At 33.4% G+C, this 16,997-nt stretch overlaps 2 protein-coding genes across 2 annotated transcripts; both read left to right on the forward strand.

The window, feature by feature from the left end:
- Nucleotides 1–1,571: 1,571 nt before the first annotated feature.
- LOC131850184 (trichohyalin-like) lies at nt 1,572–11,090 on the forward strand. The gene is made up of 11 exons (XM_059200357.1): nt 1,572–1,727; nt 2,856–3,007; nt 4,436–4,516; nt 5,292–5,456; nt 6,125–6,287; nt 6,996–7,176; nt 7,609–7,796; nt 8,963–9,127; nt 9,970–10,182; nt 10,453–10,544; nt 10,913–11,090. Exons 1-11 carry the CDS (start codon nt 1,644–1,646, stop codon nt 11,019–11,021), a joined length of 1,593 nt encoding a protein of 530 aa, XP_059056340.1. The 5' UTR covers nt 1,572–1,643; the 3' UTR covers nt 11,022–11,090.
- A 2,409-nt stretch (nt 11,091–13,499) lies between these two features.
- Nucleotides 13,500–15,852, forward strand: LOC131850183 (myb-like protein X). Its single transcript, XM_059200356.1, has one exon. The coding sequence runs from the start codon at nt 13,589–13,591 to the stop codon at nt 15,734–15,736; it is 2,148 nt and encodes a 715-aa protein (XP_059056339.1). The 5' UTR covers nt 13,500–13,588; the 3' UTR covers nt 15,737–15,852.
- The last annotated feature ends 1,145 nt before the right edge of the window (nt 15,853–16,997 follow it).

The raw sequence follows: 16,997 nt of genomic DNA on the forward strand, positions 1-16,997 counted from the left end.
TTTTCATGTGTACTTAATAATTTAAGTTAACAAGTTTCTAAACAAAACAATAATTGGAATGTAATTTTATATTAATAAATTATATTATTTAATTACGAAAATTACATTCTATTTATTATTTTGTTTGGAATATTTTCATAGCGGACAGGATTTGAACCCGCACGTTCTTCGCCAAACCGCACCATTCTTCTGGTGCAAATATCACACATTTAGAAACTCTTTTCACAACAGTTAAAATGTGATTTTTATATTTTAATATATAAATGTAACCATTTGTTCACAATTAATATATTGCCAAGATTAATATAAAGTATGTTAAAATTCTTTTTGGAATTTTTTTATATATTTTTTTATGTCATATGAAAATAGTACTCTACAGTACGATGCATCTATCAAAGACATAATCTTTGTCCTATATACTTATTGACGATTTACGAATTAAGAAACAAAATTGACGTGTTTAGATTTATATTTTCTTGTTTTTTTATTTTTTATGTTTTTGATTGATTGATTTTTGATGTTATTTTCATTTCTAAGATCACTTTTTTATAAACTACAGGGTAATATGAAACAAAGATTGTTTCTTTCTCCACTGATGACTTCTGTAAACAAAGTTGTTATGTATTTGATACACTTATGCTTATTATTAGATTTTATTAAGCAATGTGCCATTTGATTGTTAAATGTTTTTTGATTTGTTAATTAAGCAGTGCTTAAAAGTTGATTAAATAATATAAAAGAAAAATTCTACTTTTTTTGTCAACTAACGATTATGTCCTAAATTTATTCTATTCTATTCTTCAAGTGGAAAACGAGTTAGGTGTGGCAATATATATATGTAGGGTTTACAACGACGATTCACAGTCTACCCTATCCGGTATTACTGTAGTAATATATTTATATAAGTATATGTATATAAAAGTAAGTGTAAGTATATAGTATATTTACTTCTAAAATTAATCTATAAATTATATAATTATAATAAGAAGTAATATCGGCATGAATGGCAAGTGTTAAGATCATTTATTCATACATGAAATTACTTAGTTATATATATTTTGCTGCCTCAATTGAAAAGGAACTAGTAAGAATGTTTATTTGTTTGTAATACTTTATTGTACTGTAAACACATTTAAAATATTGGGATACAACAATCCTAAGAAATAAGTTGTACAAGTCAATTAGTACTTTTTTTATCGCAGAAGTAAGTACATAATAACAATTACGATAGACGTGGAAGACAACTTTCCTCTGACAAAATTAGAATCTAATTTGGAACCTTATGGAGATACATTTGTGAAAGCGAGAACTTGGAGAAACAATATTTTGTACCTATATTTTGGAAGACAATGATTTTATTTACAAATAATTATTGGGTACTATGTATTGCTTAAATCGATTATTATAATTTATTTAATTGAGACGCAACATTTTTATGAATAACTAATGTACCTAAATCTTATGAGTTTAGTGTTGTGTCTTGTTAAGGTTGGGCTCAAAAGAACTTGTATCCAGCGCCGTAAAAAATAAAAATATATGTAGTTATGTACCTAGTAAAAAATATATTCACATTTGACTTTTTACAACAGTAATACAAAATTGCTATTTGGATGTATATTGCATTTTTTTGTAAATAAAGAGATATGTTGGAGCAACCCACTCAGGCTCCGCGACAGAAGATCCCTAAAGATGGCCCAGGACCTAGGGGAGTACCAGATTGTTATTATGTAAGTAGAATACGGATACCTACTAGATAAAAACTTATTTCATGTAATCGGAATGGCAAACAAACCCGGCCAGCCTGATGGTAAACGGTTACCGCTGAATACATAAGTGAGCTGCACTACGGACATCATGTTATCATGTAATACTGTGACACCACTCGCTACTCAGTAGTCTCTAGAGTGGACAACTCTAGAGACTAAGATGTCATTCCCCTTATCTTGTAATTTCCCTACCTAATTTGCATCCTACAAACGAAACAGACCTTATAAAGCAAGCTTACTTGGTGGCAGAAATAGGTGAGACAGAGGTACGCAGACGTTCTGTATTGCTGTTGTTTCAGAGTTCGCTATTTATTCAGTAGCGAACTCTGAAACAACAGCAATAACTGCCAACTATTTATTGTCCTTGACTACTCACCTTAATATCCTTCCTAATATTATAAATGCGAAAGTGTGAAAACCAAAAGACATACATTAAAGTGAGTGGAGCCATTTCAGTGCATTTTTGGATGTAAAAAATGATTATTTTATGTTTATTTTTAATTATGGTAAATTAAGTTTAATTATATGTACATTTTATTTGCTCATTTTTTTTTTTTCTCGTTTGTTGTTTATATTGTATTTTTGTTACATTGCACTGAATAAAATATTTTTCTTTCTTTCTTTCTTTCTTAAAGTAACTCTGTCTTTCTGTTAGTCTTACACGCCAAAACTACTAAACCGATTTAAATGAAATAATAAGTAGTAGGTACACAGTTAGTCTACACCCGTAGAAAGGACATAGACTACTTTTGAATGCGAAAAAACGGTTGAAAAGGTAGTTGCAAGGTTGTATGGAAGTGTCGTTATTTGCAAAGCTAGATATTTTTTAGGCTACTGATTGAATTGTATGGAGTTCTGTATCGTCATTTGAAGCTAAAGCGGTAAAACTTTTTTATATATGGTTTTTATTAGGTTAGGTCATTAAATATTTTTTCATTATTTGGTCAAGATCACTATTTCACGCGGACAAAGTCGCGGGAACAGCTACTATATAGAATATATATAGATTTTTTTCTTCAAAATCCCCATGCACATTTATTGTCACATGATTACAAGTGTGAATACATTTATTTTAATTATTTTACGCAGACCTCCCGCGTGTTAAACTCGACATTCCGCTATGAGAAATTCGTCAAGAAACTGCGCGCTGAAGAGGAAGAGCAGCGGAAAGGTGCTGAAACGAAACTGAAAGACCTGAAGGATAAGCAATATAGCGACTTCTTCATACGCTGTGATCGAAGGTACGTGTTTAATAAAAGCTCAGGGAATTTTACCTGACGATTTGGCAAAGTTTCAAGGGCTCTTTACCACTGTTCCGATATCAAATTTAGTTCCATGTATGGAGACTTATTAAACAAGTCATAATAGGGGGAAAATTGATAAAGTAATGTGAACTAATTCATTACTCCTTCGTTAGCAAAGTACCAAGTCAACCACGCGTTGACCACCACGCGGTTCCCCCTGAAAACTATCGTGATAAATTCCTGATGAATTAGTCACGATGAACCAACTGATCTGACCTCATCTCATCATACTCCACTGGTGCCCTGCTAGCGTAAATCGTTAGCGCAGGCGGGTGAATCATTCCATAAGCATCTATTAAAAAAAATAGTCTAATAAGTTAATAAAACAATTTGTTCTCACATAAACGACCTACATACGACACTAAAACCTCGTATCTAAAGAGTAGTCTGGTTTGGTTGCCGAACAGTCAACACTAGACTTCCAAACTATATCCAAACTCTATTGATTGCCCGATGATGCCTCACTTAGATGCGAAACACGTGTCGCAATATGACTATGGATCCAATAACGGTCGGAATTTGATCATTAATAGGGAAGGTCATAACTCTACCAGTAGCGGTGGTCAGTGGTCAGGTTTCCACGCTGAATATTTATGGTATTACATGGCTAATGGTAGCTAAACGGCAACGCGCACGTAACACCCCTGATGTTTCAGTTAATTCGCAGTTTGTATTCACAAAATTCTTAAAAATGTAATTCAGAATATTTATTTAAAAGAGCAACATGCAAGTTTCTTGCTCATTCTTCTTGTAATGAGTCTGCGTTCCAAATGAGTGGTAGATTAAAAAATATGAATATTCAAAGGTGCTTATATTAAGTGTTTTTGAATAAATATTATTTTTATTTCTACTAGGGACATCAAATTCGTGTGTGTATGTTTTCTAATAATCTATACATATAAATAAAATTGGAGTGTCTGTTTGTAATATTGAAATACTACGTTTTACTACATGCATATGAATATAAATACGGTATATACACCAAAATAACATTTTTTACAATTTTGGTCTATCTGTTTGTTTGTTCCGGCTAATCTCTGATATGGCTGGACCGATTTTAACGGGGCTTTTTGAGTAACTTAGGCTACTTTTATTTTAGAAAAAAAAAAGTTAATATTCACGCGGACGTAGTCGCGGGTGCAGCTAGTAGTAAATAAATATTATAATCACCAGTCTTATAAAACAAATTCTTTATTTTTTTACTACAATGGTTAACTAAACTGTTATTGTTTTATTATTTAGTTGAAAATAGACGCTGTAATGCCACACACGAGCCTATTATTATGTTGTTTAATACGTAATTTAGTACATAAATTAAAAATATCTGAATTATAGCAATTTTTACGTTACGTAATGTATATTTAGATCCCTTATCAACGACGTGGCGAGACGTGTCGACCTCTGCATGGCGTCATATCAAGAGGATCTCAAACAGAAACGTAATAGGTCAGAGTACTTACTTATCTAATAGCTTTATCTATATTTTTTATAAATAACGCCACATCATCGTCATCAAACCTACAACCTACATTTTTTTGATTAAATTAACAAAAACAAAAAGAAAATACCCTCAAGACTATTGTCCTAGCTGGGGTAGTCAGAGTTCGATCAGCATATCTTGACCTCAAACTCAAAATGTTTATTCATTCTTATTCACATAGGACCTCGTGGCCTTTTGTGCACGTCATATTTTCTATCACTATCCCTATAGTCCAGTTCGACTAGCTACTTCAGTTGAAAAGAACTGGTAAGAAACTCAACTGATACATATTTACTTAATCTTTGTTTCTTATTACCGAAGTCAGAAATGTAAATTGACACACAAGGCATTTTATTGTGTAGGCCAATTTGAACTGTTGAGCGTTATTCAAGGTAGTAAACCACTAGGCCATGATGGTATAAAAATAGGTTATAATAATCCCTGAATAATTCACACAACGCCATTTAGTCCCATAACCAATACAAGCAGACATACTTATGGATACAAATGTTTGTACCGTGCAAGGAATCGAACCTGCGACCACCGAATGTAAAGCGCTGTGCAAAACCGCTAGACCACCGAGGCATGCATATGTATGTACTCATAAGACAATCTGTCTTGTGAAATTTCATTAAGATTCGTTCGTATACCCTCTACCCATATCTACATGGGAATGTATATAATTTGGTTACCAAATTATACCTATTACAACAAGATTATTCTGTACCAATTTTCATACAGATTATTAGATCTGCTCTCCGCAGAAGAAGAGGCAAACATCCGCAAGTTTGTGGAACAAGCACAGGCGGGTGCGGAGGCAGTATGGCAAGACAAGCAAAACCGTCTCAAATACTTGCTCGAGAAACGGCAGAAAGAACACGAAGAGAAATATAAGGACACTCCTCTGTTAGTAATGTCATTTTAACCGACATCAAGACTAGGATTTTCTCCATTTTACTTTTTTTTGCACGAGTTCAGAACTAACAGCGTGAACAGATTTCCATTACTTATTTTGATTTGAAAATTGGTGCTTGTTCGTGTGGTAGATTTAAGAAGGAAACCTAGTAATGTACCATGTCAGGTTGACTCCACCCGGTTATCTCTGGAAACCAACATAATAAATTACGGGTGATTTTACAACGGTTTGCTAAGTGACCTGACCTATCACTCATCTTATCCTCCACTGGTGCCCCGCCAGCGATACCGTTAGCGCAGACCGGTGCAGTATACCATATTCAAATAAAAAAAAAAAGTTGATTTGCAAACATGCATACGGCCTATCTGATGGTATATAGCTGCTGTAGCATATTGACGCCTAAGATGCCAGGGATGTCAGGTGCGCGTTGCCGACCCTTAGAAACCTTAATATGCCCTTCTTGAAAAACCCCATTCTGTCCCATGAGAAAACTTCAGCAGGTAGTTCATTTCGCAATCAAAGTGTATGTAGGAGGAAACTCCCCTGAATAAAGTAATAACGTATGGCGGATTTTAAAAACAAAACTTAAATTCTATTAATATTTATATGGACACAATAATGTAAACAGACTTTAATATATATATGTTTTACCTTATAGGTCTAAATGTGTTCACGTACTGCCAGGCATCTTGAAGCTGCGCGCCAAAGAGGCTGCGGAAATACAGCTGTACCAGATGAGAGAGAAGGAAGCAATGAAGATGGCCGAGAAAGAATTCGAGAAGATGTGGCATGAAGTCGCCATGAAGGAATCAGATGCTTTGGTTAATAAATTTATTTTATACTAACTGACCCGTATGACTGCATTACGCATTATTTGACATTTATCATTTTATGTCCAATTTTCATATTTTTTTAAATTATACCCTATATGTTATTCTGATGTATAAGCTATATTACTGTAAAGTTTCATCAAAATCCATTCAGTAGATTTTGCGTGAAAGAGTAACAATCATCCATCCATACTCACAAACTTTCGCGTTTAAAATGTTAGTATGATTATAGGAATAGCAAGTCGACGGCCTATTTAATGGTAAGCAACATTCGCAACTTTTTTAGTAAACTACACAAATACTAAACAAGTCTCATTACCAATAGGACTATTGCTATGCTCGTTAGTCATTTAAGTAATCGTTTAGTGAGTAATAGACTTTGCTCAATAATATCCCTAGACAATTCAAACTGCGCCATCTAATTTAAACAGAGCTTGTGTTAAGGGTACTACACAACTGATAAATATACTTAGTAATTTTTTTTAAATACATACATAATATACATAGCAACTATATTTTTGTATTTGTACATTCCGACTGATGCAATCATAATTATGAATACAAATGTTTGTATCGTGCGAGGAATCGAACCTGCGACCATTGAAAATATAGCGCTATGCTAAACCGTCATATTATTAGTACAGATAAAATAATATTGCATTTAACAATATAATAATAAGTATAAATATTATTTGTAAGGCGGCTCGTATGGAACAAGATGCCATTGAGCGATCACGGCGAGATAGGGAATGCAAAGAGTATGCCGACTACCAACTTGAGCAGAGACGACAGCAGAGGGAGAAAGAAAAAGAGATTTTAAAGCAGGAGACTCTGAGGATGAAGACAATGTGGGCGGCAGATTTGAAGAAGGAAGAAGAAGGTAACGAATTTGCTTTGCTTCCACTATTTTGACACTCTTGTCATATTGGATTTCGTGATTTTGGATTTTGTGGCTATGACGGAAAATTTTCTAATATTATAAACGCGAATTCAAATTCAATTCAAAATCAAAAATCATTTATTCATGTAGGACATTTTAGCCGCTTATATGAATGATTTTGAGCATGGATGAATAAATATTTGTTATTCTTTGACGCAAAAACAGAACAAACGCTTGAATAGATTTTAATCAAACTTTACAATAATATAGCTGATGCACCAGAATAACACATAGGCTATAAATTTCACGCGGATGATATAGAGGGCACAGCTAGTAAATTGTGTTATATTATTATTATATATTTGCGTCAAAGAATAACTGTAACTGTGGAAAAAAATAAAAAATAATATATATCATTATTAATATTACCAGCTGAACGGGATCGTACTGAGAAACGCAAGGAAACGGCATCTGAACGTAAACAGATGATACTCGAGAGGCAGGAGACGATCGCCAAGCAAAGGGCTGAAGACAAACTCATTGCGGACACGTGGGACTCCCTTGCTGGTCAGGGCCGCGCTGATGAACTGGCGAAAATAGAGTTGCACAGGAAAAAAGAGGTAATATCTAACCTATAGCCTCAGTGATCTAGCGGTTTAGCAAACGCCTTACTTTCCGGTGGTCATGGTCTCGATTCCGCGCACGATCCAAATATTGTTATTAGTCTTGATGTTTTCTGTGTATATTTTATTTATTCTTTATTGCACATATAAAATTGTACAATTTGACGAGCTTAATGCCATATGGCATTCTCTAACTATTACTCACTAAACGATTACTTGAATGACGAGCGTGCATGGCAATAGTTGTTCATGTACGGGATTTTCATGTAATGTTAGACATAGACACCTATATAAATACCTATACATTGTAAATGAACTGGCTTTAATAAAAAAATAATAATTCAATTGAGTTTCTTGCCAGTTCTTCTCAATTAGATCTATATACCGAAGTGGACGGTAAAAAAAAATGGAGGGAAAAAAATTATAATGTAAAAACTTGACGTTCATAACCGGCTAAAATGACCTACATGAAAAAATTATTTTTGAATTTGAATATGACAGCTAACCATTGGGTAAGAACAGAAAGCGATTGAAAGGCAATGCCCTGGTGGAAAAGGATAAGCGTACCTAAATGTATAGTATATGTATGCTTTTACAAAAAAAATGTATCTAAATATTTATATCAGTTATCTAGTACCCATAATACAAAATCTGCTTAGCTTGGGTCTAGGTGGCGAATGGTGAATGATTACTATCGCCCATATACATGAACAGCACCACAGATATCACATTATCATGTTACATCCGTGATACCATTGACGGGCTGCCATTCCATGCTGTGGACTAGGATGTCATGCCTGTAATTTAGTGCCTATTTTTTTTTTACAAACAAGCATACGACTCATCTGATGGTAAACGGTTATCGTAGGCTCTGGACGCCTGAAACACCAGAGTTGTCACGTGCGTGTCGTCAAACCTTAATATACCCTTCATGAAAAACACCATGTTGTAATGTCTCGAGGAAACTACGGCAGGTAGTTCATTCCAAAGTCTTAAGTGTACGCAGGAGGAAACTCCTCTAAAACATCCAAGACCACTTAGGTTAAAGCATGTGGGGATGAATTCCCTGTCGATAATTTCTCCCTGCAAACTGAAACAAAGATTTCTTCGTGACTGACTGAGACGACTTTGTACAAAGTGAAACCTTGCTTTTGGATTTACAGCGTGAATTAGATGAATGTAATCGCAAAATGGCAGAACTTAAAAACGAGATGAAGAGATTGGAGACAGCAGATGATCACATTTTCGAGCAAGAGGCACGCAACATGCAAGAGCAGGTGGACAAGAACCGATGCCAATATCTTGCATGGGCACAGAAGACTAATACGGTGAATATTTTTATTTATTGCGTGTATATTTATATTTGTCACTGGTGATGGAAACACTGATAACAAATTAAACTAGTCCGAGCGGTGGTAAAGTTAGGGGCGATAATTTTGTTTTTTTCATACAGTCCTTTTCACAGCTGGTCATATCAGGCCTTCACCGCCGAATAGTTTTTTAAAAAAATATTACAAACTAGCTGACCCGCGCAACTTCGTCTGCTTCACACTATACCATTTATCATTATATTTCGCCCAATTTACACAATATCTTTTTAAACTACAGCCTATATGTTATTCTGATGTAGGTAGATATAAGCTATATTACTGTAAAGTTTGATTACAATTCAATAGTTTTTGCGTGAAAGAGTAACTAACATCCATACTCACAAACTTTCGCGTTTATAATGTTATTCTAAACATTTACGATATGTACACTTAAATTGCTCAACAGCGTGCCTCGCAAACAAAGGTACTAATAAATTGTAATGTTTTTATTTCATACAGTGATATCACATTGGGGGTCTTTTGGGAGTATTTTGTGGCTTTGGAGGATTTGTTGGGGAAAGAAAATTTAATTAGGACATAAATTTAGGTTTTTGGTTCCTTAATTAAAACTAAAAAACAAAAATAGTCTAAAAATACGTGTGACATAACAACTAACGCCATGATACCTACTAGTATAGTATTATTATTACAAAATTTACTATTTAATTTACGTATAAACAATATTTTTTCACACACATAAAAAACAGTAGATTAGAAAACATACTCCTTTTTTAAAATCGGTTGATAATTAGAACAACCTAGTTCGTTACCAGTAAACGAAATAATCTTTACCTACACAGGACGTCCGCAAAGCAATGATTGAGCAAATAAAAGAACGCCAAGAAGCCCGCGAAACTCTTAAAAAGAAGATGGAGGAACAAGACGAGTATCATAGACAACTTTTCAGTCAGCTCCAGCAGCTAGTTGACCATAAACAAATGGTCGACGCACAGGCTAGGCTAACACACCAAAAGGAATTGTTGGAGCAAATCGAATATAATAAGATTTTAAAGGTAAACCTAAATATTCAGTACTAAATAGACAATAAAGTTCCAATTCCAACAGAAAGTGTCTCGCTATATTGACTACAAAATTGCATCGTGCTTGGAATCAAAGCCGTGACCATGGGAAGTAAGGCAGTGTACTAAACCGCTAGACCACCGGGGCCGCCCATTATCATGTATAAAAATGCTATTTATTATATGCTTCAAAATACATACATTGCACTGAATAAAATATTTTTCTTTCTTTCTTTCTTTCTTTCTTTCTTTCAAAACTTACAGGAAAGAGCAAAACAAGAGGAATTGAACCAAATCAAAAAATGCCAATTAGCCACTGAGGAATATCAGCAAGAAATCAACAAGATGTTATGCCGGTAACTCCTTTTTATATAGATGGAATAGCGATAATTTTATGGCCCGCCACAATATTAAAAAGCAATATTTTTTTATATTATTTCGTTTATAAACTTACTAACTACGCGCCCCGGCTCCGCCCGGGTGTACATGTATTATACATATAAACCTTCGTCTGGAATCACTCTATCTATTTAAAAAAACCGCTTCAAAATCCGGTGCGTAGCTTTAAAATCCGGTGCGTAGTTTTAAAGATTTAAGCATACATAGGGACAGACAGCAACAGCGACTTTATTTTATACTATGTAATGATAACAAATTAAAATTAATTATTCATCTGGATTACTCTTAACATTCAGAACTCAATAGTAGGAATATATTTTTTCAGGCCGTTCTTCAGCGACGAATTGCATCCATTCATGAAACAAATGGCCAAAGGTCTCAAGATGAAAGAGAAATGTCCTTGCTCCAAACTGGATTACTGCAGAACTGATTAGTATTTCATTTTCGTTCATGTATAGATGTTTAATGTTATGAATCAATGAATTGTTGAATATAACAAACGATATGCGTTTAAATAAATTTTATTTTGTATTACCTGCTGTGTATTTTTTGAGTGGATGATAATTGCATGCTGGACCCGCTTGCTCTATCAGTAACTAATATGCTCTCTATATTTTTTATTTCACATAAATTAGATAAAACAAATGAGAAGAATAATTCTTGTGCCAGTATTAGTTGCCATACTACTCCGCAATGGCTTAACCGATTTTGATGAAATTGTATATACCTATATACTTGGTAGGTTTGAAAATAAGTTGTTATATATTTTTATATTCGCACAGATAAGGTAGAATTTTATTTATTTGTATTAAATTTTTTCCATGAATTGGCATTAAAATGACATAGAATTCTAAATTTACACCCTTCTAACATCAACCCCTATTTTTTATTAGCTATATTAATAATATATGGCAATACGTTTGCTGGGTTAACTAGTGTTTTATATTAGCATTACCTACTCATTTATTCTGTTTATTGTCGAGTCCCAAGCTTTTTAATAAGAACGATTAGTGGACATAAGATTTTTTTTTTTTATTATTTCTTATCTACTCATATACGTATTTGTAAGGAAGAGTAAGGATATATAGTGACCATTACTTCCTCACATGACGGACAACCTCGTTTTACTCGTAAATTACATAATTGTTCATTGACATTGACAAAATATGATTATATTATATCAGGTAAGATTAACCTACGGCCCGCAGTGGTATCAAAAATAACAAATTTTCATGAATATTCACTACATCACTGCCTACTTCGTAAGAGAAACTTTTTTTCTAATTTTATTGTCTCATAATTAATAAAAATATTATTAATTGATAATTTTATGCAATTGGAAGAACAAAGAATTCAACTGCCCTTAAATTAGCTAGTAGATATATTAAAAAAGAAGTAATATCCTAGTATTTCTGACACAAAATAAAAAAAACATAGTGTTTTTAATGTGAAAATTTAATCATTCTTTATTCAAATAAACATAATATAAGCACTTTTGAATAGTTATACCTATACTTAATTTTTTTTTCTACCACTCATTCGGAAAGCAGACTCATCCATCACAAATCCGCACAAGAAACTTGCGTTCAATATGATGTAATTTAAGATTTTGAATGAATACAAACAGCCAAATAGCAAGACTATTGTCCAACCAGCGCAGACAAATGGACCATATATAATAATAATCGTCAGCATCCTTATTTGTCTCCAATAATCTATTACAATGGCTGCATATAATAAAATTTAGAAGTAATATCCAGAGATAAAACGGTCTATAACTCAGAGGGGCAGTGAGGCCACCCTCTGCTATTGTGTTATAGCCTTTGTTAATAAAATAATAGAATAAAAGATCAACGACGACGACACTTAAGTTCTAAATCGTCCTCTACTAATAAAGTAAACATAAAAATTTGACATTATACAATACGTATTAGAATTCAATTTGAATGCGACCCACGTAACCAATACGCGGGCTACATTTAAATATTTTTTTCTATGCGACCGAGAATTTAGCGACCCATACATAAAAAAATATTAAACAGACAATGCTAATCTGGACCATAATCTGTGGTTAAACGAGCACGTTACACGAACGTAAGCTCACCTAATTTTTATTCCGGAAACGTACTAACAGATTCGTGTCGATAAATGTCAAGTAGCAAGTGGTACAAGTGACAACAAAATTGTTAAGATTTATAAAATTTATGATGATGATGTCATTGTTGTAAATCCGTCAACAGCAACTTAAAATGTTTTCTTTCATGCGTTCTTATGTGACTAACGAAGAGTCTAAATGGAAGAGATAGAGAGAGAAGAGAGAGCACCGATCTGAGAAGGGATCAACTGTTCTTTGGAGAATTTTGAAGAGACAATATGGCGGCCTTATTGCTGAAGGCAGTTTTTTTCAAGGTAACGTGTAAATAAAGAGTATGTAGGTATAATATGAAGAAGGAAAATGATATAGCCTATAGTCTTCCTAGATAACAGAGATAGACAGTAGATAAAAATCATCTCATCTCGTTACCAACACAAGATTTTAAACTAATCATTTTTTTAATACTACTTTTTTTATGGTGGCAAATAAAGCATACGGCCCATCTTATGGTAAACGGTTACCATGCCTATGGACACCTGAAACACCAGGGGTGTCAAGTGCGCGTTGCCGACCTTTAAGAAACCTTAATATACCCTTCTTGAAAAACCCCATGCTGTAGTCTCGTGAGAAAACCTCGGCAGGATTTTTTTATTACCTTTCAGCACGTTTGACCGCATTCTCAACTGGAATTATCACATAGATATTATTATTATACCACGCATTCAACTTTTCTATGCGAATGTATTCAAATACCATATTTTTCCTGTAGGAAGATCTTAATTGAAACAATAAAAAATTACCATGTTAAGTGACTCACTTTATTATTGTTCCTTAGAATTTTCCTCAAACTTCTTGTCATATAAAAGCTTGGATTTCGCAATCAGCGTCAGTCAAACCAAAACAAACATGTACAATATACTCACATTGCTTATTTTGGTTTCCATAACCAATGCCCGGGATATTTCCCTCGGTTCTGAAGGTGGCACGAAAATATTTGATGAAAACTTTCAAGCAAGTCCCGCCATATGGAGACAAATGCAAAATGTAACAATCAATACAACAGACGACGAAGTGATAAGTAAAATCATAGTGAAAGATCTTAGGCCCGAAAAAGACGGAGATGTAGATATCGTCGATGGAGGAGAAGGACAGAAAAAACTTACTTTAGAACTCAAAAGCCCAACTGTGTTAAGAGGATACGATTTTCATGTGGAAGTTTACGCGACACCAACATCACAGGCAAAAGTTATAGATGACAAAAAACAACAGGATTTAACTCATCCTAAGCAAATAGGAGGTCCTAAAAACCCATTAGAAACTTCAGGATCTAAACTTGCCTTACCACGTACAAATGTTGATACCACTAAAGTACCTGAATCTTCATTATCTGCAGAGAATAAAAAGTATGACAACGAAAGAAAAACTCGTGACACAACTCACGATACTAAGAAACAAAATGAAGACAATCTGAAGCCTAAGATTCCATCGCTTACTGGAATTGAAACAAAAGAAACAGAAATACCAACTAAATATGCAGGAAATCAAAAAGACGGAGCAAATAAATCAGAGGATCACGTAACGGAGAGAAATAAAAGTGCTGATATCGTAGGAAAAGAAACAAAACCAATCAATGGAGAAGCAAGACACACTCGTGCGACTGAAGAAGAAGAAGATCAAAAAATCTTATCGGACATCTATAAAAAAGCTGGTAACGATGATTTTTCAAGATCTACTACTAAAAGACCCACTTTTGTACAATTGAATAAGGACAAAAATAGTGCTCCTCTAAGTCCCCCAATAGCCATTGCTAATGACAGAAATGCAAGAGAAACTAGCAAAGATGATAAATCTGATGAAACTTTGGCACCAGTTGTTAGTAATAGAAACAACCCTACGCATACAACGTCATCACCTTATGGTAGAAATATACCATCAACTTTAAGTCAAGAGGTTCCAACATTTGGCTTAAAAATAAATACGAAAGACCATTCAGATCCGAAGAGCAATACTAATTCAGAAATAAATGGCAAAAGCGCACAGGAATTTCCTACCATTATATCTAAGGAAAACGACAAAACTGAATCTATAATAAATGATAAAGAAAGAACCACACGAGACATTCATAATCCAGATAATAATGAAAATTACAACATATCTAGAACATTAAGTTCATCGAATATTAACAATAATGAAAATAATGAACAGTTAAGAAATTCACCTAGTGCACTCAAAGACTTAAACACTCATGCGCTACCACTCAACGATCAAAATAAAAATAGCAACCCTGTAACGTCTAATATTGGAATTAAGCCAAAAGTAGAGAACAAGGACGAGAAACAACCTCCCACGATATTTTCTAACAAACACGACAAACCGGCTGTTACAATGTTAAGTGATAAAGAAAGAACTAAACGAGACACACATAATGTAGCTAAAAATGAAAATTACAATATACCTAAATCGTTAACCTCATCCAATATTACCAAAAGCGACGAAAATAATGACCAATCACTTAAGACAGAAGATATAAACACACCAATACTACCTCTGAATGGGCAAAATAAGAATGGTGAGCCATTGACAACCTCTAACAATGCCAACAATCCAGCGACAGAAAACAAGGGAACAACAACTCATCTAGGAACTTCAGAATTGACAAATCCACTTGAAACGAACACTTATTCGCAAACGTCAAGTCCAGGACCAAACGTGCACAAATATCCTATACCGTATCCCTATGCTGGATCATACACAACCCCGAAATCTGATCATAAAAGAGATACAATATCTGCTGATACGGGAAAGAACTCCCCAAAATCTCCACTACTCTCTGCATCTGAAGGTTTAGAGAGTTCTACTTTGAAAGTGAATACACCAAGAATACATGAGGAACCAGCAGCGTATTCGACAACGCCAAAGTCGGAACACAAAAGAGATACAGTACCAAAAGAAAAGAAACAGGATAATGAGGAAGATCCAAAAATTACTCCTAAAATTTCTGGCAATCCAAACATTACAGAACACGTCAAAACACCTGTGATATCTATTCAATAAATTAAACCGAATTTCATTTGGTTAATTATATAACTAAAACGTTCCATAATAATGGTATTTATTTTTTATTTAATACATGGTTGTTATATTAAGTAATCACTGAAATATTGTCTGTAAAACTGTAATAAAAAGACAGTAAATATTAATAAAAAAATGTTTTATTTAATACATATAAATCAATATAACCAACAGAGCTTATAAACAAAGTTATTACTGATAAAATTTAAAAAATGTATACTTGTAAATTGGTCTTTTTTTGTTCAATTGAATTGAGCAGTAATATTAGGTTAACGAACAAATATTCGAATTAACAATTTTAGGAACGTAATTGTTATTTTTCAGTGTTTTTCTAAACATACTCGTATAGGTATATCATAAAGAGAAAAGATTCCATTTTTTGTTGCAAATGGACAAATTAAAAAAATACTTAACTGATTTAAAAAAATCTTTCACTTTTACATTACTAAAGAGTAATGTAATAAATTATGATTGCAATAATGACGGCCTCGGTGGACTAACAGTTTAACACACCGCCTTGCTTGCGATGGTCGCCGGTTCGATTCCTCGCACGATACAAATATTTGTATATTCAGAGTATGATTGTTAGCTATGCATTTTGTGTATGTATTTACAAAAAAAAAAAAAATCTATCTAGTACCCATAAGCTCCGCTTATTTTAAAACAAGATGGCACTGTGTGAATTGTCTTGAGATATTATATTATAAAAAGTATCCATGCGAAACTGGGATGGGTTGCTTGTTAATATTAAATAGAATATTCTCAATAATTGGAAATAACTCTTTAAAATTATGTACTGGGACAGGATTGCGTAGGTGTTTTTTTTTATTGTAGAATATAAGTGGTTACCGTTGCCTATATACATGTATATAGCCGACAACACTACAGACATCATGTTATCATGTGACACCCGCTTACCTCTCATGCGTTGCCATTCAAGAGGACTGGGATATCATGCTTCTAACCATAACTATGTTATATAATTATATCTTTGAAATGTTTTTCAATATTTAAATTAATAATAATAATGATATTTATTTTTCAGATAAACGTTAAAAATAGTTCAATAACGTAATTCTATAAACATACTATAAGCAATCAGACTAACGTAAAATATTACTAAATATAAAAAACAATAGTTAAAAAAATTTTATAACTAAGGAATGTATTATACAATTTAGATCAATAAGATAGGCCAATACTCATTCCAACATACAAATAGGTATATATAATATAATTAGTA

This window comes from Achroia grisella, unplaced genomic scaffold (assembly GCF_030625045.1).
Source record: "Achroia grisella isolate CSIRO2021 unplaced genomic scaffold, CSIRO_AGI_Agris_v1 utg702, whole genome shotgun sequence".
NCBI lineage: Eukaryota > Metazoa > Arthropoda > Insecta > Lepidoptera > Pyralidae > Achroia > Achroia grisella.

Coding starts and splice junctions, on each gene's coding strand:
- LOC131850183 (XM_059200356.1), top strand. CDS start 13,589: ATGTACAATATACTCACATTGCTTATTTTGGTTTCCATAACCAATGCC.
- LOC131850184 (XM_059200357.1), top strand. CDS start 1,644: ATGTTGGAGCAACCCACTCAGGCTCCGCGACAGAAGATCCCTAAAGAT. Junction 5,457..6,124: donor AAATATAAGGACACTCCTCT/GTTAGTAATGTC, acceptor TTTACCTTATAG/GTCTAAATGTGTTCACGTAC. Junction 6,288..6,995: donor TGAAGGAATCAGATGCTTTG/GTTAATAAATTT, acceptor ATTATTTGTAAG/GCGGCTCGTATGGAACAAGA.